At 41.5% G+C, this 23,392-nt stretch overlaps 1 protein-coding gene across 11 annotated transcripts in view; it reads right to left on the minus strand.

The window, feature by feature from the left end:
* MON2 (MON2 homolog, regulator of endosome-to-Golgi trafficking) overlaps nt 1-23,392 on the minus strand; it is a 154,869-nt gene that overhangs the window by 37,820 nt on the left and 93,657 nt on the right. For 6 of the 11 annotated variants that reach the window (XR_005223612.2, XM_037887571.2, XM_043548588.1 and 3 more), the window contains exons 23-29: nt 18,058-18,220; nt 17,213-17,506; nt 15,880-16,078; nt 10,100-10,719; nt 4,904-5,047; nt 4,330-4,347; nt 3,915-4,043 (exon numbers count right to left, since the gene is read on the minus strand). Coding sequence is in view for 10 of the 11 variants with exons in the window: in XM_037887571.2 (XP_037743499.1) it covers nt 3,915-4,043; nt 4,330-4,347; nt 4,904-5,047; nt 10,100-10,719; nt 15,880-16,078; nt 17,213-17,506; nt 18,058-18,220 (1,567 nt within the window). In the remaining variant the exon portion in view is untranslated. The remainder of the gene's footprint in view (nt 1-3,914; nt 4,044-4,329; nt 4,348-4,903; nt 5,048-10,099; nt 10,720-15,879; nt 16,079-17,212; nt 17,507-18,057; nt 18,221-23,392) is intronic. The other 5 variants (XM_037887568.2, XM_043548613.1, XM_037887579.2 and 2 more) reach the window with 2 other exon arrangements.

Here is a 23,392-nt window from a genome sequence, read left to right on the forward strand (position 1 = left end):
TGGAAGACTGGAAGGTGATAGCAGAGCTGCCAAGTAAACAGGAAGTTGTTTTAGAGACCATCAACTAAAGCACCACTCTGCCACAGAATGCAGATGTGGAATCCTGAAGTCAGCAGTGCCTTGCAAACAGAGAGAGAGAGAGAGAACATTGTTGCTTTAAAGATTTCTTCTGAAGATGCTAAAGTTCTCTCTCTGCACAGAATGTGTTCATACATCAGGTAGAAGGGTTAAGAATATACTCCCAAAGGCTTTGTGTGTTTCAATGATACAACATTTAGGGTATGATTTTCAGAAGTGCTCAGGGTTGTGCTATCTGCTCTAATTAAATTCCCACTGATTTCAGTGGAAGCAGTTATGCCACTGCTGACTGCTTTTGAAAATCCCACTACTCATCAAGTTGATTTGGGAGATTTTATTCCTAAATAACAAAGGTAAAAACAAACAGCAGATGACTTCCTAATGGGCTTAGGTTTAAAATATATTTTGAGAGCCAAAGTACCCTGGTTGAGTAATAACTGTATCAAATATACTGGAGAAAATTATGAGGCACTGAAAAATAATAGCTAGAATGGAAGGCCATACCAAACAAAATTACAAAATTCACAGGTGCAAATGCTGTGGCCAAGATTTTAAAAAATGGACGTCTAAACTTAGACTCCTAAATCCGTATTTAGGATTTTCAGTGGTCAGGTACACTGTACTTTTGAAAGTCACGCACCACTATTTTCATATACATAAATATGGATTTAGAAGCCAGTCTTTAGGCATCCACATTACTAAGTTTTTTAACCTTTGTCTACATCTATTGCATGCTTAGGCTATCACAATCAAATTAATGAACAGGGTTATGTGATCTCAGCTGAATTACTGCCCCAATAGCTAGTCAATAGCTTTTAGCACCAAAAATTGCCTACTGCCTAACCCCTGCCTAAGACAGTCATAAGACTCAGATCTAGAATTCCAAGTAGAGTTTGAGAGTTATTGTAGGAAAAAGTTTAGTGTCAGAATAATTATATTAGTATTGCAGTAAACAGCTCAATACACACATTAAACAAGTACAGTAGTTACGAACACCAGAGTTACGAACTGACACACACCTTATTTGGAACTGAAAGCACGTCACCTGGCAGCAGCAGAGGCAAAAATAAAAAGCAAATACAGTACAGTACTGTGTTAAATGTAAACTACTAAAAGAATAAAGGGAAAGTTTAAAAAAAGATTTGACAGGGTAAGGAAACTGTTTGTGTTTGTTTCATTTAAATTAAGACAGTTAAAAGCAGCATTTTTCTTCTGCATAGTGAAGTTTCAAAGTCAATGGTCAGTTGTAAACTTTTGAAAAGAACCATAATGTTTTGTTGAGAATTACCAACATTTCAGAGTGATGGACAACCTCCATTCCCGAGGTGTTCGTAACTCTGAGGTTCTACTGTATAAATTTAAACAAATGATCTTACTTCAGTCCACTAAGGTTAAAGAATCCATAATGTGATGATTTGGAGAATCTGTCTATGAACAGTTTATGACAAGGGACAATGGAGGGTTGCTAAACCTTGATGGTATCCCAGTCATATGGGAGCAACTTCTAGTAAAGGGTTGGCTGAATCTAGGAGACCCAGTTTTCTTCCAACTCCCAGGGCTGGGGTTTGAAGGAATGGAATTTCAATTGAAGCAGAACAGAGAGATCAAGTTTTAAAACCACATAGCCTGAGAGACTTGGGGGTGGGGAAGAGGACTCAGAGAAAGTACTCACAGGAGGAACAAAGGAACAGATTTTTGGAGAAAGAGGAGACATCTTTGACAGGAGGACCTGCCAAGTTAAAAGGAAGCTGGCTGGAGGACCAAAGACTCCATGATTTGGAAAAGAAGCCTGAACGTAGGAGCGGAGTCCAGAAGAGGAGACCTAGAACCTCAAAGAGAGACCTCCAGTTTGTGAGGAACATGCCAGAGTAGTTAGGAAAGTGAGGCAGGGAATGGTGTACAAATGTTTTATTTTTTTGACTAGATGTGTATTACTCATGCTGTCTAAAGCAAAGAGTGATTGGATGAATGAATCTGGACTCCATCTCAGGATGTCTGTATTTTTCCACAAAGTGGCTAGGAACTGGTTTTGGAACAAAGGGTTCCCACCATATGCTAAAGCTATATAAGGCAGGGAGCGACATCATCGGCTGTTCTTCACTAACTACACAAGAAGACTCCTAGAACCATGTGAGGAACAAGAACTGAACTGTGGGAAATGCAGGACCCAGGCTAAACGGATTTCTGCCTGTGTATGAAAACCCGAGGATTCCAAGCTGCAAAGCAAGTGTAGCTTGTGCCTTAAGAATCTGAAGCCTGTATCATCAGCCTGGGTGAGAATTTGCTAATTCATATCCTATGTTTCTAGTATCTTAGGCTTAGTTTGCATTTTTGTTTATTTACTAGGTAATCTGCTTGGACCTGTGTGCTATCACTTAAATAAGAACATAAGAATGGCCATACTGGGTCAGACCAAAGGTTCATCTAACCCAATATCCTGTCCTCTGACAATTGCCAATGCCAGGTGCTGCAAAGCAAATGAACAGGACACGTAATCATCAAGTGATCCATTCCCTATATCCCATTCCCAGCTTCTGGCAAACAGAGGTTAGGGGCACCATCCCAGCCCATCCTGGCTAATAGCCATTGATGGACCTATTCTCCACAAATGTATCTAGTTCTTTTTTTAAATCTATCTTTTGTAGTTAATAAACTTGTTTTTGCTTTATCTAAACCAGTGACTGAGCAAAATGCATGGGAAGTTGCAGCTCAAGGGGCAAAGGCTGTTGCATATTCCTCTCCACATGGTGGGGGAAGGAGGGTAAGGAGGGAAAACGGATGACGATACTCTATGAGCTTACTCTGTACCAGGGCCGGCTCTAGAATTTTTGCCGCCCCAAGCAAAAAAATGTTTGGCCGCCCCTGCTTTTTTTTTGTGCCCCCCCTCCACCTGCCCCTGGCCCAGCCCCTTCCCAGGCCCCGCCTCCTCCCCTGGGCATGCTGCATTTCCCACCTCCCCATTGCTTCCTGCGGCTCCCCCCTGCAACCCCCGGCCCTAGCTCACCTCCGCTCTGCCTGCTCCCCTGAACACGCCACCACTCCACTTCTTCCCCCTCCCTCTCAGGCAAGGGAGAGGCGGCGCGTTCAGGGGAGCAGGCGGAGCGGAAGTGAGCGAGGGTGAGGAAGGAACGCAGGAAATAACGGGTGGGGGCGGGATAGAGGAACCACTCCCCGACCCAGCTCAGCTCCGCTCCACCACCGCCGCCTCCCCCAAGCGCGCCGCCACTCGGCTTCTCCTCCCTCCCTCCCAGGCTTGCCGCGCACAAGCCTGGGAGGGAGGGGGAGAAGCGGGGCGGCAGCAGCTTGCTCAGGGGAGCAGGAGGCGGCGAGCTGGGGCACCTTTCTAGGGGCGGCATGGCCGGCGCCGGAATGCTGCCTCTAGAAAGGTGCCGCCCCAAGCACCTGCTTGTTTTGCTGGTGCCTAGAACCAGCCCTGCGCTGTACAGTTCCCTGTGCAACACAAGATGGTATAATCCTGGGTTTATACTCCCATGGTCAGGGGATTCAAGGCTGGAAGGTTTGTGGTTATTATGGCTGTAGCCTCCCTATTGTTGGTTCGTGCAGAGACTGGTCAGAGAGCCTGCATGTAACTGCAGCTGGGTGTGTTCCTACCTGTGTGAATGCTGGTGGAAGTACTGGACCAGGGATGGCTCTGCAGCTTGTCACAGCAGCACAGAGTGAGAGGGAGCCTAGGCTGTTGGGTCAGAGGGCTCAGTGGTACCCCAGTTCCATATGGCACCTTGGGGAAACCAGTCACAGTACTATCTACACTATTCCCTAATGGCTCCAAATAAAAGTCACTACTTTAGGTCATAAACAGAATGCAAACTTTTTACCTTAATAATGTTCTGAAGAACTTTCTCATTAACTACAGCTTTGTGGCAAGCAGTCTTTTGGTATAAATCCACCACAACTTCCAAAGATCTCTCAGCAAATGGTACATAATTCAATGCTACCCATTCTGCCTAGAAAAATAAAATTAGTACACTTCTGAAGAAAACATGGAAAAACACTAGTTATGCAATAGAAAACTTGCATTTTACATGTTTTTATGCATGCAAGATTCTCAAGAATATATTTCATAATGTAACAGTTTTGATCCAAGCAAAAAATAGTTTATGAAAAAAAGAACATAACATTCTGAGTAAGAGCACGTGAAGTAGATTTGGGTAAGGTAAATTTTAGTAGGTCAAATGTTGTATTTTATGCAAAACTACTACATTAGGACAATCTTAAGGAAATTTAACTCACCGGTGCAAACAGTTGTATCTAGTGGGATTCCATTGTGTAGCAGGACAAACAGAATAAGAAAAATTAATACATATATAACAATTACCTCAAATTAAATTAAATTATATTTTCATGCTTACTGAAAGCCATCAGTATGTGCATGGATTTAAAAAAAAGTTTATTGTGTTCTATTTCTCCACAGCATACAAAATTCAAAAATTGCCCACTATGGTGGAAGAATTTTTCAAAACAGATTACTTTAAGTCCAATTAAATTTTTAATATAAAATAAAGCAAGATAGTTCCGTTGGATTCCCTGGGAAGATTCAGATTTATTGTGTCTGATGTTCATTAAAGGCTTTTCCTTTAGGGAGGAAAGGAAAGTTTCAATAGGAAAGAAAATGTATAGAGAGGATGAAAATGCCTGCAAAAACTAAAATAATAATAAATTAATTGATAGCACAAGATGTACAGAAAGTTTTTGCAGATGGGGGAAAATGAATGTGTCTTGGTAATCCACATCCATCTGAAGCTGAACGGACTGTTCACAAGACATCATATTAAAAACGGAACAGATATGATGCCTAAGAAATTACCTGATTATATTTTGCATTTGCAATGTGTTTCATTTCCAGCTGTCCATATTGTGGCGGTTTACAGGAAAATTCTACAAATGCCAAAAGCTGATCAAAGATTGCTGGATACATTATCTGCATGTTTTCTGAACCTACACATATGGCCTATAAAAACCAAAAGCCAAACATTATAATACAATATTTACCCCATGAAATTTCAGCATTCAAGAACTACACCAATATTAAGAGCTTTTAAAGAGGAACTACCACTCTCAGAAAAACTGGAATATACTTTACAAAAATATAAATGCAAATTTATCAGCAGCAATCTCTTGGCCATATTTATGTTTATTTTTTGTTTGCTCTTGCTATGTTATCATAATGCTAATTTTTTGAAAAAATACAATAAATTCTGTGACAACAGATTGGTGGCATAAATGCAAGATGAGTGCTGTAGGATCAAGCAGAAACTGGCCTCAGCAAGCATGATGCTTTGTATTAAGCCAGAGTGTCTTGTCTGTTGATCTGTGCCACAGTGTTTTGAAGTCCTACTCTGAGGAACATTTAACACTGCAAGAAGTCATCATCACAAGGCTTTAACTGGTAGTTCAAAAATGATATATTGTATAAAGGAATGCACATCAAATGAGGACTATACGAAAGATTTCAACAGAACTGACAACCATAATACAGGGTTTTCTAGTTAAGATATACTTAGAAGATGTCAATGGAACAGAACAGGATGACGACTTCCTGCTGCTATATAAATTCTGAGGCAAAACCAAGACATTTATTTTCAAAGCAGAAGCCAATGATCCCATAAAGTTACTCCACTAATTTTCTTTAACATCAAATGTCTTGCCCCTTCCTCCTTGGAGTTTTCCAAACCCCTCTCCATGTTAGAAGATTCCCTCCATTTATTCCTTCTATGGCAAGGAATTGATTAGGTGAGATATGCCCAGATGATCCCAGTAAGCGAACCATGACCCATACTGTAGATGAAGGTGAACAACCTCCAAAGTCCCTGCCAAGCTAACCAGGGGAAAATTCTTTCCCAACCCCAAATCTGGTGATTAGTATGCCCACGAACATGTGAGCAAGACACACTAGCCGGATATCGAGAAAGAGAATGCCCTGTACCGTCTCAGAACATTGGTCCTCCCCATCCGTTGTCCCACCTCCAGCTGTGACCAATCTCTGATGCATCAGAGAAAGGCAAAACAAACAAACAGAATATATCTGGTCAATTGTGAATCAGGAAAAAAAAAAATTCTCTTACCCCTGCAGCAGACTAGACTGACTGAAGCTCGGAAGTATAAGATTTGATTATAGTCATTATCTTAATGCCAACCTGCAAGTGTTATGAACATAATGAGGGCAACACAGGCCATCCTGTTCTCCCCACGGCCCATGAAGGAAGGGTATCCCCGTAGGGAAGTCATAGATTCCAAAACCACACAGGTCACAGAACTTCTCCCAAAAACTGTATTAAAGCATACCTTTTAAAAATACATTTAATCTTGTTTTAAAGACTCCAGGCAATGGTGAGTCCATCACCTACTCTGATAAGGTAATCAAATGTTTCATAACCCTCATAGTTAGGAAATTGTGTCTTATTTTAAGGTTGAGTTCATCTAACTTCAATTTCTAGCCACAGGATCTTGTTATGCTTGTCAGTCAGGCTGAAAAGCCCCCATTTTCCATTTGCAAGTCCTTATACCCAGTGATCAAGTCACCTTTCACTCTTCTCTTCAATAAGCTGAATAGGTTGAGCTCCTTAAGCCTCACATCTTAAAGCTTGTTTCCCAGTCCTTGGATAATTTTTGTGGCCCTCCTTTGAACTCTCTCCAGCATTTCCACATCCTTCCACATCCTGATGAAGCGTGGACATCAGAACTGGACAAAGTATTCTAGTAGTATTTTTAATCAATATTAGGTATAGAGCCACGCTCACTTCCCTATTTCTATTTGATATTCCCCTTTTTATACATCCAAGGATCACATTTGTGTTTTTTTCCAGTCATTCCTGTGTTTTCATGAATTGCTTTTCAGTGGTGTGACTCGTGTGAGAACATATATGATGCAGTGTCCCCAGCTTCTACTACTTTCTAACAATAAATAATAATCAAATAATCAGACATCCAGCATGGAAAATTTTAGGCCAAACAGTTAAAGTTTTACAAACTTATAAGTAACCGAAAACAGTGTTTACTGTTATTTGGGGGTGTGTGTGTGTATGAGGATTGGCGGGAGTGGTGTGCAAAGGAATTTCATCCAAAATGGTACGGCTGTTTCTGAGAACCAGGGTAGGGAAAAATATATTGTTTTGACCATGTTAAAAAATTCTACTGACCGTTTGTTTGAAATGGTCTAACGCCCTATGTTCTAGAGCAGAGTCTTGAAATCTGACCAGGGTGTGGGAGGAACTTTGTGTCCACCATGTGACTTTTGCTATCCCTGTGAAAATCTGCCCAATTTTAGCCAAGTTGTAAGCCTCTGAAAAACTGGAATTTGCACATGCTCAGTAGAGACTTAGATTTTAGCAGCTAAATTCCTTTGAAGGTTCTGTTCAGAATGAACATGCTCCAGCCTGGAGCTCAGCAGGACTTCACCTTTAGTTGCAGCTCTGGGATGCTCCTGGCCATGCCTAATCCAGGTCCAGATAGCTAAACTGAGAACAGGAAGCCTGTCTCTCCTCTGCTCTGAATGACCCCTGCTGTGCCCTGACTGCTGGAGAACACTGCCTTATCTGATGCAAAAGGGACAAGAGCTGTATCTGTAAGGAGGGCTGTGAGAATAGATTGGGACTAGGAATTTGAGAGGTGGCAGAAACTGGGACAGGCAGGGAGGGGAGAGGGAAACTGGGACTGGGAATTGTGGAGAAGAGACTGGGACTGGCTGGGCAGCAGACTGGGACTTGAAGTCAGGGAGAGAAACAGGGAGGGTGACTGGAAGACAGCATAAGTGAGAAATACAGATTGAATGAGGGATCAGGATGCAGGCAGGAGACTGCGACTGGTTGGGGAAACAGACTGGGGGGTGTGGGGGAGAGAGACTGATGAGACTAGGATTTGCTGGGCAAGAGGTCTGGAACTGGAGTGAGAAGTCTGAGGATTGGAGACTGAATGGATAGGTGAAGAGAGACGGGTTTAGATGAGGAACCAGGGTTGAGGAAGAGACAGGACTTGGACAGGGACAAGCTGGAGGGGATGGAGCAGAAAAATTCCAGTTTGGGGGAGATGTGTCTATGCCCACTAGAGAACACTCCCCTCCAGAACTTGGAATGGAACCTAAGATCCCTGAGTGTACTCATTCCTCTACTGTCAGCAAATGTCTGTGAAACCCTCTGCCAAAGTCTCCCTTCCCCCTTCAGGTTTCAGAGTAACAGCCGTGTTAGTCTGTATTTGCAAAAAGAAAAGGAGTACTTGTGGCACCTTAGAGACTAACCAATTTATTTGAGCATGAGCTTTTGTGAGCTACAGCTCACTTCATCGGATGCATACTGTGGAAGCTGCAGAAGACATTATATACACACAGAGACCATGAAACAATACCTCCTCCCACGCCACTCTCCTGCTGGTAATAGCTTATCTAAAGTGATCATCAAGTTGGGCCTGTGGGGGGGGGCAGAGGGTGAGAAAACCTGGATTTGTGCTGGAAATGGCCCAACTTGATGATCACTTTAGATAAGCTATTACCAGCAGGAGAGTGGGGTGGGAGGAGGTATTGTTTCATGGTCTGTGTGTGTATATAATGTCTTCTGCAGCTTCCACAGTATACATCCGATGAAGTGAGCTGTAGCTCACGAAAGCTCATGCTCAAATAAATTGGTTAGTCTCTAAGGTGCCACAAGTACTCCTATTCTTCTTCCCCCTTCAGTCCACATAGAGGATGATAACCTAACTATTGCTATTAGCTATTCCCTTAGATCAAAGTAGTGGAGGACTGTTTGGTGGGTCTAAAGGGTCCAACTCTGCTGACGAAACACATGCGTGTCTATATACAACCATGTTTTTTCAGTTTGCTTTTTTAAAACCTAGAAAATTTAATGTAGCTTTGTGTGTGTAAAGAACATTATTAAGGTTGACAGTGAAGTACTCAGAAGTTAGGCCTTAATTCTGGCTTTTCCTAACATTTGAGTGCTTCACTCTGTAACCTTAGTAATACGAGAGAGAGAAAATATGAACGAATATGTGGACAGTTACTTTTGCAAAGGAATATTTTTGCAGTTCTAAAAAGAAAAAAAGGTGCATTGCTAGGATGAAGTACAGTAGTTTGCTGTTTTCCTCCACCCAGAATATTTCTTTTAAAATGCGGGGAAGTTCCTGGAGGGTTATTTCATTTCTGCCAATGCCTTCTACTTTTTAAACATAGCTCTCATTTTGCAGCACATTAAGAACAAATGCTGACAGGTGGTTTCAATGTAAAAGGTATGAGCAACGAGATCTAATCTGATAAATTTTAAAAGAAATCAAGGCTACTGGATATAACTAATTTAATCAATAGATTGTTTCCTTCACAAAATAGTTTGATTTCTGAACATACAGATCACCCTTATCTGCTGCCTTGTGTTTTAGCTCTATTACAGAAATTCACTTAAATGAATGGTGCTCTTCAGGGACTAGGTCTTTGATAAGAATTTCTGCAGCAAAGCGCTACTATTTTTATGACAGAGCAGATTTTTGAAGAGAGAGGAGAAGAGGAAGAGAAAGCTCATGCTTTTTTCCCCTCCACTTTACACAACTGCAAGTCCTTAAATTAGGATCACCATCCTTCCAGACTTTGCTGGAGTGAACAACGTAAGAAAAGCTGCCCCCACAGAGGCTGAGTGTATTGCCTCCACTCCATTTTCAGACCATTAACAACAGTACTAAAACTTAACAGTCAAGCAAGCAAATTCTTGAAAATACAGCACTGAATATTAAGTATTTTCGTAGTGATACAGAAGAGATTTTATTAAAGATTACACCATTCATGTCAACATAGAGCTGCTGAATGGCAAGAAGCCTAGAGTAGGGACAGGAGAAAAGGTGAGCTTCTGGTTCTGTTCTTCAAAAGGAGCAAAATTATCTTTTACATAAGAATAGTACATTACAAACCCAGAAGTAACTAGGCAACTAAGGTTAATTTAACTCAACACAGTGCAGGTGGCAAAGCAAAAGAACCAATACATAGTATGGTTTACCTTTCAAAGGACATCTAAAGCTGTATTATTACCTTTTGTAAGACATCTAAAGCTGTAAGCACTGCTTCCTGCAAACTTGTCAAAACTGCTTCAGTATAAGATGGCAGGATGAAAGGGGAGGCATCAGAACTGATTGGAACTGAAACAGCACCATGTAAAATGACACCGAGCTTTTGCAGATCATCCATGCTGAAACCAGTTCTGATGTGTTGGTAGAGAGCTGGGAATATCTGAATTAAAGCTGTGAGAAAAGGTTGGCTGGGTATGAAAGTCAATTTCTCACAAGTAATTGGAGGCTTTGTACTTTCTGAGCCAATCCTATACCAGGTGTTCCAGGCAGCCCACCAAAGATTTAAATCTTCAATCTCATCTATTACAGGTGGCTCGGATTCATTGTATCTTCCAATTCTTTCTCCTATAGAGTCAGTTCTCATGAATGATCTGCCCAGACCAGTAGCAGTCATTGCCCCTAGGAGGGCAGGCACACTAATAGCAGGTGGTGTATCAGGTTTCTCTGAGTCTCGGACAGGAGAGACAATTTGTAAAATTTCCTGAAAACTTTTCAGAGCAGCCAAGGAAACTTCACTGTTTTTGCTGAGTGCTGCAGACTGGATGTGATCAAGAAGAACATCCCAGGCTTTGGAAAAATCTCCTATTTAAAAAAAAAGCTGAATCAGTTTAAGACTTTTTTTTTTTGCCCCTTCATTTCATAGGAGTTGGAGGGGGAAGGTACCTGCTTTCAAAGAAAGAAAGAATCAGTTTGTGAACAAAAATGATGCACACACATAAAGGAGAATTATATCATTGCATATACCAGTGATACTTAGACCTCAGTGGTTCTGGAGCCAAATTAGCAATCAATATTACCCAAAAGGGCCACAGTAATGTGAATTTATTGTTTCATTTGCTATAGTACTACCTATATATATCTATATCATTCTCACAGCAAATAATTTATCAGCTTGCACTAAGATATTAACTTAATTGGTTAAGAACATAGTAAAAGCATCTTTATTGGTTATATGTACAGTTGAGATATGTACATATTATTGCAGCAGGCGATCCACACCCCATGCTGCAGAGGAAAGCTGAATAAACTCCAAGGTCCCTACCAATCTGACCTGGAGGAAAATTCCATCCCAACTCAAAAACCTGTGATGAGTTTGGCCCTGAGAATGTGAGGAAGATATACCAGCCAGGCATCTATGAAATAGGATTCTTTGTACTACCTCAGAGTACTGGTACACTCCACTCAGTGTCCTGTCTCCAGCTCTGGCCAATCTCTGATGCTTCAGAGAAAGCCAGCACACTCCCCCCCCCGACACACACAATGCATCTGGCCAACTGTGCATCAGGGGGGAAAAATTCCTTTCTGACCCCTGCAGACAACAAGCTGAAGCCCAGATGCCTGTTGATTTCACCAGGAGTTAGATGTATATAAAGGTTGCAGGGTCAGATCCCTAGCCATTCAATATGCTCTCACGGTTCTCTTGATGATACAAAATTCCATGACAATCATACATTCACGAAGTCATGGGTATATTGTATAGTAGCCAGATATTGAGGGAGTTATTTAAGAGAGATAGGCACTACTCTCTAACTTAATTATATCAATTAGAAGTACAGTCACTAAATTGGAAATACCTAAAATGGTATATTGGATTAACAAAACTTTGAATATATTAGTTACACAAAACTTAATTTAGTAAATGAAATGGGAACTATGGGAAGATTGGGGGGGTTGCTAATGAATATACTGAGAGAATTATTCTGCTGTTAAACATGGCATGTAGTCTTCCATTTCCAATTTTCAGTGCTAACTCACTTGTTTCAATTCTTTATGCAGCAGGGAAATGAAGCCAGGGTGCTCTAGACCAATTCTCCTATGGCACAGAGCTACTAGAATGCAAGAAAGCAGAAGCCAGACTTCACAGAGACAGAGTACAAGAATAGTGGCCACAGAGTGGAGGCCTGTAGACACCAGAAAGGAATTTTCAAAAGATTCAAAGTTGGGTGCCTAACTCCCTTTGGCTCATTTGAAAATGCCAGTCTATATCAACTAGGTAAGAATATATGTGACAGCAAGGTACCTTACCTAAAACTAGTGTGAAAACACATGAAAGAAACCTAACAAGGTCAAATTAAAATAAGAATTTTAATACAAGGTGGTAAAGGGAGGAGTAAGTACATATCCAAGAGATTATGAAGTGTCTTCAAAGGAAAGCTAAATGTAGAGGCCTTTTCCTGCAAAGTTTAAATAAGTGGCTACTATAGAACATGGCCATAACTCCACTTCCCTGTATTGGGACATTGTTACCACGACCTTTCCCAAAAATTCTCCATGAAAAAGCCAAAGTATTTATTATGGAAGTTCTATTCACAGTTCCACAGTTAAGGTTGAATTTGCATTTAAAGAAGGGTTGCAATCACTTTGTAATGAAGAAACTGTGTACCCTCCTCAAAATTGCAGCATTCAATTTTTTAGTAAAAAATGAATTTGCTGGGAATTTACAAGTAAATTAGTTAATCTGCTTGAATTAAAAAATTGATCTTTGAAGAAATTTAGCATCTTCTTCAAAACGTATCATAGCTTCATAGCTAAATGAAGAAACTCTGTTATGAACAATAATGACACAATGACTCTTAATCCTACACATTTCTTTTAAAAAACTACACATTGCATCAGATCTATTCAGCAGGAAGGACCAGAAGTAAAAACACATGAGGTGATGTGCAATGAAATTCGGGGGAAAAGCATAGGAGGAAAGTGGGATGGTGTGCATAATGGAAAGTAAGGAGCAGGAGAGTGGGTTAAACACACATTTAAGGTATCTGAACAACTTTAATTCCAACCTGTAGTGACACCATTCAGTAACCCAATAAGACAATTCTGGTAGCGCATAATACTATTTGTAGTCCCAGACTAGATTAAACTGACTTTTAAGGACACATTAAGATTTTCTATTTTTGTCACTACAGGAGGAAGTGAAGGTTGTTCGGGTGCCTTAACTGTGCCTTTCCACTGCTTAACATGTATGCATTTCTGTTAAATTTAACCTTCACTCTGAATTTTCAGTGTTTGTAATGTTTGAGGTTGTTTTAATTACAACATTCCTGCAATGTTTTTACTGATAAATCACTAGTATGTATGCAATCTTAAATCTGGTTTTAGGTAGTTTAAATCCACGACTAGAAAATAATCATGAAAACGTCACACCTCATAGTACCCCTATTTCATCACATTTATTCAAATGACTATTTCTACTATATCAGAATCTGCAGGATAATCACATGTAGTCAAAGGCTGTACATTCAATTAAAATTAATTAAAAGGAAACGTAAGCAGATCAAATATTCATTTTGCTTTTCTTTCACCTTTTCTCATAATCTGTCATGGCAATGTGACCAAGTAGATAGCAAAAATTCATCAACACAGCTTGAAATTACCTTTCACCAACTATATACTTCCTTAAATCTATCATTTTTCCATTTTGAATGTATTTAAGAAATGTCATTTCACACTTTAGAGTACTTAGAAAATGACGTTGAAAGTACTTTTGCAATTTGTTAACCTAGAACCCCGGTATGCATACAAGCCTAACTCAACTGAAACATTTTGTCTATGTTAGACTGTAAGCTCATTTATGTTATACATGTTTGTACAGTTCAAGCAGTGTCAGCACTTGCTAATTAATCCTACTTTATATAGCTAATAACTTTGCAAATTCCCAAATGGTGAGTTGTTATAAAAAGAGAGAGGAGAATAAGTAAGAGAGAGCTACAAGGAGGGTGAAAAGAAAAGAAGTACTTGTGGCACCTTAGAGACTAACACATTTATTAGAGTGCAAGCTTTCGTGAGCTACAGCTACAGCTCATGAAAGCTTATGCTCTAATAAATGTGTTAGTCTCTAAGGTGCCACAAGTACTCCTTTTCTTTTTATGGATACAGACTAACACGGCTGCTACTCTGAAAGGAGGGTAAAGAAGCAGAGTGAAAAGAAAGAGGGTGAGAAAAGCAGAAGAGAAGAGATGGGAGTGTAAAAAAAGGGAGAATAGCAAACAACGTAAGAGAAGAGACAAAAAGAATGATGAGGGGAGAGAAAAGGAAAGATTTAGAAGGAAAAAGAACCGATGGATTTACCAGTATTAATTTCAGCTACTGAATCAAATAAATAATTTGAACTAAAAATAACATGTCCTTAGAGGGAAAGTGGATGGGTAAAGAGGAAGAAGAATCACTTGAAAGAGAGTGTAATCTTCAATTTCTTCCACTTCAAAATGAGTCACATTTTCCCCCCTAATAAATTTCCCTTGTTCCTTTTTTAAAATTATGTACATCATTGACTGTGCTAGTGGACCCCCAAGACCCCCAATTTTTCCCCTCCATTAATTAGTTCACTCAGATGCTCACATGAAGGATTTAGGAAACTTTACAAGAATACAGCTTAGAAGTCAACAGCAGAAAATAGGACAGAAGAAAGCTATATATAAATGTTAAAATATCACGGCCTGTTAATAGTTTGAGACAACAGAACATGTTTCTGGTGTTAGGAATTCTCTCTCAGCAAACTGAGGGGAATGAAGGACATAAATTTACACCGTGTAGAGGTTAAGCACAGGAGTTTATTACGTACAGCGCTGACTGTTACCTTGCTTATTAGGCTTAGAGACACTGTTAATTAATTGATTACAATGGAGTATATGGGTTTTTTATGGGCAGGGGAAAGTGGCAGGGTAGGCAGTCCAACACCCCCGGATAGGTTTAGCTGCAAGACATGATAGCACAGTAGCCAATGGTTAAAAGGTTACATAATGTCTCCGCTCATGGTCTCAAGTTAACAAATTAACATTTAGCATTTAATTAGTACTTTAATAAATGTATTAGTATAAAATATATATTGAATTTTGATTTAGAGTGCATAGGAATGAAGTAGCTCCTTTGATTGTCTAACAGATACATATCTAGGGGTAAAAGCAAAGAAACAGTGAAAGTATATGGCAATAAAGGTTGTCTTTTAAGTTGCTTATTTGTGTTTTAAGGCAGGCATTGGTCCCTGGGAAAGGGAGGTGGGAGGAGGCCATCTTATACTGACATGCTTGAACCTTTTATAAACTCAAGGTTGGATGCGTGGGAAAAACATCTCCCTACAGAAGAAACTATTACAACAGAAACAGGGCTTCTTTGTTCTATTTGCAACTTTGAATAAGACACAATTATTGCCCCAACATTTGGCGTTTTGCTGACCAGGCATATTTTAGCAAAAGCAAGGTTATCTTTGGTTATTTTGCTTTCTCTTAGCTATTGCTAGCCCTCTGACCTCTTGACCAAACTCTGGACTTTGGGCCTGTACACAAATCCAGATACCAGGTTATTACATTAGCAATGGATTTTAACCCTTCAGTGAAACAACAGCATTTTTGGCAATGATTCAAGAAATGTTTACAAAATTATGTTTTTAACAAATATTTGACACCTGGAGTGAGGAATAACAGAACAAACATCAAATGTAGCTGCACTTGGAATTTAAGAATTCTAATTCTGAGCACCTGGGATTACAGGCTCACCATAGTTACATTTCAAAGCAGATACTATAGAATACATAGCTAACAGATTAAATACTTTGCCAGTGATCAAACTGAAAAAAACTTATCACAAAAATTAAAAGTTGTATTACGACATCTGGCAATAATATTAAATATTTTAATTGCTACATTTGACAGAACTGGGATCTAGTGAGCCAACTGCCAGCACTGAAATTGTCTGACCAAGTTTTATTAGTAAAAAAACCTCACTTTCCAAACATTAACCTACCTAAAGGTTGTAGTAAGTATCTCCTAGTGTTGAATATTCTCGCTACTCCCGCCAATGTTAATACCCATGTCTCAGCCCATTGTTTCTCTGCTGTATCCCTTGAATGATGAATGAGAATATTGCCTCCTCCTGACTCAATCTTCTCTTTGTCAGCTGTCGTGGAAGACTCTCTAACCCTATCCAACAGGTGAAACAGAACCTATGATATTCAGAAAAAGGATGCATTGATTATTTAAGTCACATATTTCAACTTATGTAAATGTAACAAGGAAATAAAATTGCGCACATTTTCCCCCTTTCCCTGTCAAGTCCCAGAAGACACCCTATTTCACCCAGCCTTCTCCGCACCTGTGGAGGTGCGGGTACCTGAATCAGCCAGCTGATCAGATAAGTTGACACGTGGATCTTGAGATGATGAAGGGCTACTATCATCATGATCAGAAACTTTAAGAATATCCTTAGTGCTAATAAAAGACCAACACACTGACAATGCTCTTTCCCAGAGAAAATCTAAGAAACCTATGAAGTGCCTCTTTAGTAGGTATGTGCATTTGTCTCTCCTTTAGATTGGCTGATGCCCAGAGATCAATAGGTCTGAAGTGCCACGCAGATGGCATGTGTGACAGCAGAATCAAGCTAGGTATGATCACAGTGGAACATGAGTCCTACGGGGCACAAGCAGTCTGCCCAGGTTCTAGGTCAAAGGGATTTTCACACATAGGCTTGATTGGCTGAAGAGGGCCAGAAACAGAAGTGGCAGAAAAGCTAAGCCTTCTATTAGATCAGCCCAGTCACATGGATAAGGAATTACTTTTTTCCATGTGCTCTTCCCCGGGGAAAAGGAAGTTGCTTTAATTTTTTCAAGTAGAAACAAGATCCATGTCTTCCTTTCTATCTGAGGTAGAAGGAAGACTGCGTCTTTGCTGGCCATGCTGCTCTCACAAAGGGCACCAAAATTTTATGCAAAGGAATCATGCATCTACCTGTGTGGAGAGAGTAAGAATGAGCAAAACAACAGTCCAAGACCAGAGGACACAAACTGAAATACTGGTGTCAATTTCATGAGCACATTTGTGTGGAGGGAAAAAAAAATCAAGATGATGTAAAAATGGTGATAAGCTAGCCTAGGGGCAGCACAGAAGGAAAAAGATACCAACTGGAAGTTTTAAAAAAGTTTAAGATAAAATAGTTGCTAGCTACTTTGTGTGTGTAAATTATATATTATCTTTTAAAATCGTATAAAATTAAAACTGGTATTACAATAAGAATGTGTAAGAGACGGAGACTACCAAAATGTGGATGCTGTATTCTACAGCAGCTTTTTACTCAGTACCTTCCATATAACTGTGTGCCATGTTGAATGTTGAAGTAAAGTTCCATGGGCACCAATTGTAGAAAACAATGTCTGTCCAGCACTCTTTCTAACTGCAGGTCGTGGATCTACACACAGTTCCCCCAGCTTGGCATAGAGACAGAGCCAAAGGCAGTCAAATGGCGGTGCTGGGTGGAAAGGACGGTTTAACAACACTCCTTTCTCTTCTGCCTGCTTCTGCAATAATGCTTCCTCTTTGTTCAGCTCTTTTTCAATGGTTTCACCTCTTTGGAAGAAATAATCTGAAATATTCCACTACAAACAAAAAAATTTAGGAACACATTTTATGTATGGAAAAATAAATATTTAAATACACATTGATAATTGCTCTGATTGTGAAGGAACAAAGTGTTTCTAATTTTCCCATTTTAAAGTGTACTGCAAAATATGTCCTAGGCAACTCTTAGCTCTACTGATTAGAGAAGGATTACATTTAATTATTCTTAAAAATAGAATATCAAGAACTGTAGTTATTTCCAGGCTTCAGTTTTTAGGCTCTCAAACTGAATATACAAACTGAAATATCAGAAAAGGATTATTAAAATCTATAGTGTTTCTACTAAAAATGTTGATAATATCTCTGCAACTCCATTCATTTTACATAATCATGCTTGTTACAATAATAATTTACTTAAAGATAAATTCTTATCACTACATTTACATTGACTTCAGTGGGAGTTTTATGAGAGAATGACATGCAGTTTCTGGCCTCTCTCGGGATAACAGTCTAGGCATTAACTAGCATTAACAAAATTAATTAAATAAAAGCCACACTAATCCCCATTATGAATGCAAATGAAACTCACCAGCAAACCAATTGATGTTAGGCTAATGTTTAGTTCTTGATTGTGAAGTCCAAAGCTTCCTGCAACTTCAACAACTATTTGTAGGCAAGTGCATGGCATTGTTGGTAGGAAGTCTGTCACAACCAACTGAAGACACTGGAATGCAGTCCGTATTAAGGACTCTCTTGAGGAAATTGAAATAAGGTACATGTTATTTTTTTTTTTTTAAGAGGGTACAAATCATTCTATTGTTATGCACCAGGATGCAACATTACTATAGAAGGATAATCAGATTTACACACTTGCTCTAGGGTCAAGCAAAATTTGAAATACATCTAGGATTTGTCCCAACTGGGGAAAAAAAGATGTTTGTGGGTTTTGTGTGGACTTCTGTTTTGTTGTTCTTAAGAATGTGTTAGCTAGCACATTCTAAATTCTAATGCAGAGAAGGCAAGTTGTACTTTAGCACGTTGGCTAACCCAACCGAAGCACAGGCTCCCCCAACTCTGCCAGCTTTCACATGCTGAGGTACAACTTGCTGGTCTAACTAGAGTTTTAGAACTTGTCAGCTAGAACATGCTAGCTAACATTCTATAATAAATCTTTATCCTTGGCAAAATAAACCCTAAATTAGGTGGCAAGACTGAACTGGGCTGCAGAAAGTGGCAGGAAAGGAAGAAACCAAGGAGGAATGGCAGGATGCAGCTAAGCAACTGGATGTAGCAGGAGAGCGTGTCTAACACATAACCCCCCTTTCTTCACTTTTCTTTTCATTTTACGGTGTTAAACCAAAAATCTTAGTGGTATAATTAAAGCTGCTGTTTCTACTTGTTCTGAGTTGACACGGAAACATTCAAAGACGAAGTGGTCGCAAGGAAACTTCAGTGGCTTCAAACAAGTAGATGCTATTTCAGCCTCTAAGGTGCCACAAGTACTCCTTTTCTTTTTGCGGATACAGACTAACACGGCTGCTACTCTGAAACTTGTACAGAAGTTATTATCCATGCACAGTAGCTGTTTTGAAGCTGATGTGGAAGTCTTTGTTAAGGGCAGACATTCCTGCATGTACACACATATGCCCTTAGTTAGAAACTAGAAGATCCAATCCAGTCAGATCCAGCTCAGACTTGCAGGGAGAAGATGGAGCTGGCAGGGGTAACCCAGACAATCTATGGATTGACTCTCAATACAGTTTCCTGTAATTTTACAGAAGTCAGTGGGACTGAGATTAGAAAACCCCATAAAAGAGGAATCGCGGACTGGAGTCAACTCCTTTGTGAGCTGTACTACATCACTGAATCAAAGACACCATTTGAGCCTAACAGCTACAGAAACTGTAAGGTTTTTTCCTTATTTCAAGTTGTGTGTACACTCTGTTTTGTGGATGCTGAAACAACTGGTTATGTGGTACAACTATTTTATCTAATTGTCAATATAATGCCCATGGTGAGACTACATGAAAGAAGATTATCTCTGATTGTCAGAAGTCCTGATGACTGTATTTTCTGAGAGGTTTGAATAGAAATATATTTTACGGTTTAGGCCAGTGTTATATGCTTCACTTTAAAGGAAAATAACTCTCTAATTAGTGATGTTAGTCTAGCTAGGGTATGATGTAACTGCTGTGCTGTAATGGTTTATCTTTGGAGTGTTATCCAGTAAAAAGACATCTGAAATTGCTAATTGTGTGTGTAACTGTCTTATGGCAGAGACTGGTACAGGATTCCTAAGAAAAGGAAAATGAATCATATTGTAATTTCCACTTTTAATATTCAGAGGGTTCCTTTGGAAATTCAACTGTAAACTGTGAAAATACTGTAAATCAAATAGAAGAGTTCTGTAGCACACAGCACATATAACCTACATAGGTTATATGTAGGTTATATACTATTGTATTCAAGCTTCACTCTGGAGCTTCCCTAGTATTTGACCCGGAGTTCACCATGCTTGGATTATAGAAGCATGGCTCAATCCAGAACATAAATTCAGAGAAGGTCCAGAGTGTAGTCTGAATAGAGGTGCATCAGTTCTATAATGGCTGAGCCCTGTGAATAAAATGTTTGTTTTCAGTTACCAAGCTCTACAAGTAAGAAAAAAACCAGTTACCTATCTTTTGTAACTGCTGTTCTTCGAGATGCATTGCTCATGTCCATTACAGGTGTTTGTGCACCCACATGCATAGTCATCGGAGATTTTTGCCTTAGCAGTATCTGTAGGGTCATCTGTAGCATCCCCTTGAGTGCCATGCTCATGTGTTGGTATATTAGGCGCTGACGACCCTATGCCCTCTCAGTTCCAACTCCAACTGAGGGGTAGGAGGGCAAGCAACGGAACAGACATGAGCAACACATCTCGAAGAACAAGTTACAAAAGGTAGATAACCGTTCTTTCTTCTTCGAGTGCTTGCTCATGTCAATTCCATTCTAGGTGACTCACAAACAGTATCCTCGGAGCTGGGTTCAGAGTTCACGGTCTTGTGGCTTCTAACATTGCTCTACAGAAGCCAGCATCTTCCCGGGCCTGCTGGGTAAGTACCAGGGTGAAAGTAACTTAAAGGACTTACCATTACACTTGAGTCCTGAGGGGGGCGTGGCCTCAATTGGAAGAGGCGGGGCCTTTAAATCAAGATTTAAAAACCACAGGGCTCCAGCTGTGACTGGGAGCCCCAGGGCCTTTAAATCACCCCAGAGCTACCAGCTGCAGAGGCAGCTGAGAGCCCTGGGGCTCAGGGGTGAATTAAAGGGCTCGGGGCTCCGGCCGCTGCGGCGCTCCGGGCCCTTTAAATCACTGCAGGAGCCCTGCTGCTGCTACCCTGGGGCTCCGGCAGCGGGGCTTAGGCGCTGCTCTGAAGGGCCCTGGGCTCCCTACTTACTTTCACATCTGGTAAGTGCATAATGGGACGAGAACATGTGGACGAACAACCAGGTGGCTGCCCTACAGATATCCTGGATAGACTAGGAAAACTGCTGAGGAGGCTTACGCCCTGGTTGAATGGGCAGTTACAATTGCCAGAGGTGGCACCTTTGCCTGATGGTAGCAGCAGCGAATGCAGGCAGTGATCTAAGAAGAAATTCTTTGAATGGACACTGAATGATCTTTCATCCTGTCGGCCACCGCAATGAACAATTGCAGCGACTTGCGAATTGGCTTGGTCCTTCAATTTAGAAGGCTGGCGCTCTCCTGACATCTAGGGAATGCAATCTACACTCCTCCTCTGACTTATGTGGCTTTGGAAAAAAAGACAGGTAAGTAAATGTCATGGACCGTATGAAACTGCTAGACCACCTTGGGTAGAAAAGCCAGGTGCGGCTGCAGCTGGATCTTGTCTTGTAGAAGACCATGTAGGGTGATTCTGAGGTAAGCGCCCTAATCTCAGAGACCCAGCAGGCAGATGTTATTGCAACTAGGAATGTGACTTTCCAGGACAGAAGGAGGAGAGAGCAGGAAGCCAGAGGCTCGAAGGGGCGTCCCGTGAGTCGTGACAGCACAAGATTCAGGTCCCATTGTGGAATAGGGTCCCTGATGTGCGGGTAGAGGCGCTCAAGGCCCTTGAGGAACCTGGCAGTCATGTCCTGGACAAAAACCGACCTACCCTCGAGCAGTGGATGGAAGGCCGAAATAGCGGTCAAGTGGACTTTGATAGTTGAAAGAGACAGTTAGATGCAGGAGGTAGTCCAGGATCAACTGCAGCAAGGCCGCTCAGGCCAAATACCTTTATCTGAGGTCCAACAAGCGAACCGCTTCCATTTGGCCAGGTAGGTCGTTCTGGTAGAGGGCTTTCTGCTGCCCAGCAAGACCTACTGGACAGTGGCTGAGCACTCCTGCTCCTCTGCACTTAACCATGCAGCAGCCAAGCCATCAGGTGCAGCGCCACCAGGTTCAGGTGCAGAAGACTGCTGTGGTTCTGGGACAGCAAGTCTGGCCTGAGCGGCAGCTGTAACGGAACAACCACCGAGCGGTCCAGAAGTGTGACGAACCAGTGCTGGCGTAGCCAAATGGCACTATGAGGATCACTTTCGCTCTGCTTGATTTTCATGAGGACTATGTGAATCAGCTGCACTGGAGGGAAGGCATACAACAGAGCCCCCAACCACTGGAGCAGAAAAACGTCCAATGGGGAACCTCTGTCAATCCCCGTAATTGAGTGGAAAACGTGGCATTTCCAGTTCTGCCTGGATGTGAACAGGTCCACCTGGGGAGTCCCCCACCTCTGGAAGATGGAGCTGAACACTTCTGGGTGGAGGGACCACTTGTAGAGAGACAAGAAGGTCCTACTGAGGTGATCTGCCAAAGTGTTCCTGGCCCTGGAGAGGTGTGAGGCTACAAGATGGATGCCATGTTGTACATTCTAGAGCTTGAGGGCTTCCTCGCAAAGGTCAGGTGGTGTGGCTCCGCCCTGCTTGATATAGAACATAGCTGCTGTATTGTCCATCAGGACCTGGACCACCCTGCTTTTTAAGTGAGGTAAGAAGGCTCGGTAGGCCAGGAGAACCACTCTCAGCTCCCTAATGTTGAAGTGTAGGGAGTGATCCTGACTCGACCAATGATGTTAGGTGCTGACATTGCCCAGGTGGGCTTCCCACCCCAGATCTGAGGCATCGGAGATGAGGGTCACCAATGGGGATAGAGCCGCAAAGGGAACTCCCACTAACACCAATGCAGGACTCTGCCACCAGGTGAGTGACAACAGTATGTGGTCCAGGACCCTGGCCACATGGTCCATGCTGTGTCTGCTGGGGACATAGACCAACGCCAGCCATATCTGCAGGGGCTGAGGTGAAGCCGCACATGGCAAACCACATATGTGCAGGCCGCCATGTGGCTCAACAAGTGCAGGCACACGTGAGCAGTAGTAAGAGAATGGTCTTGCATTCATGAGATGAGGTCCACCATGGCTTGGACTGAGCCTCAGGGAGGAAGGCTCTGGCCTGAGTAGAGTTGAGTACCACTCCAATTAACTCTATGCATTGTAGCAGAATTGAGGTTGATTTTTTTCTCATTTCTTAACAGCCTCAGGTCATGACAGGTGGAACAAACAAAATGGAGATGCTGCCGCACCGGATCCCGAGACCAACCCTTTATTAGCCAATCATCAAGGTATGGATAAATTTGAACACCCCAGCACCTCAGGTAAGCAGTATCTAGTGCTATGCACTTCTTGAACACTCTTGGGGCTGATGGGAGACCGAACGGCAATGCCATGAATTGGAAATGGCGCTGGCCCAGCGTAAAATGAAGGAAGCACCTGTGCCCTGGGAAAATGGAAATATGCATCCTTCAGGTCGAGGGCAGCGTACCAGTCTCCCCGATCCAGGTAGGGGATGATGGAGGCCAGAAAGACCATGAGAAACTTCAA

Source organism: Chelonia mydas, chromosome 1 (assembly GCF_015237465.2).
Source record: "Chelonia mydas isolate rCheMyd1 chromosome 1, rCheMyd1.pri.v2, whole genome shotgun sequence".
Taxonomy (NCBI): Eukaryota; Metazoa; Chordata; order Testudines; family Cheloniidae; genus Chelonia; species Chelonia mydas.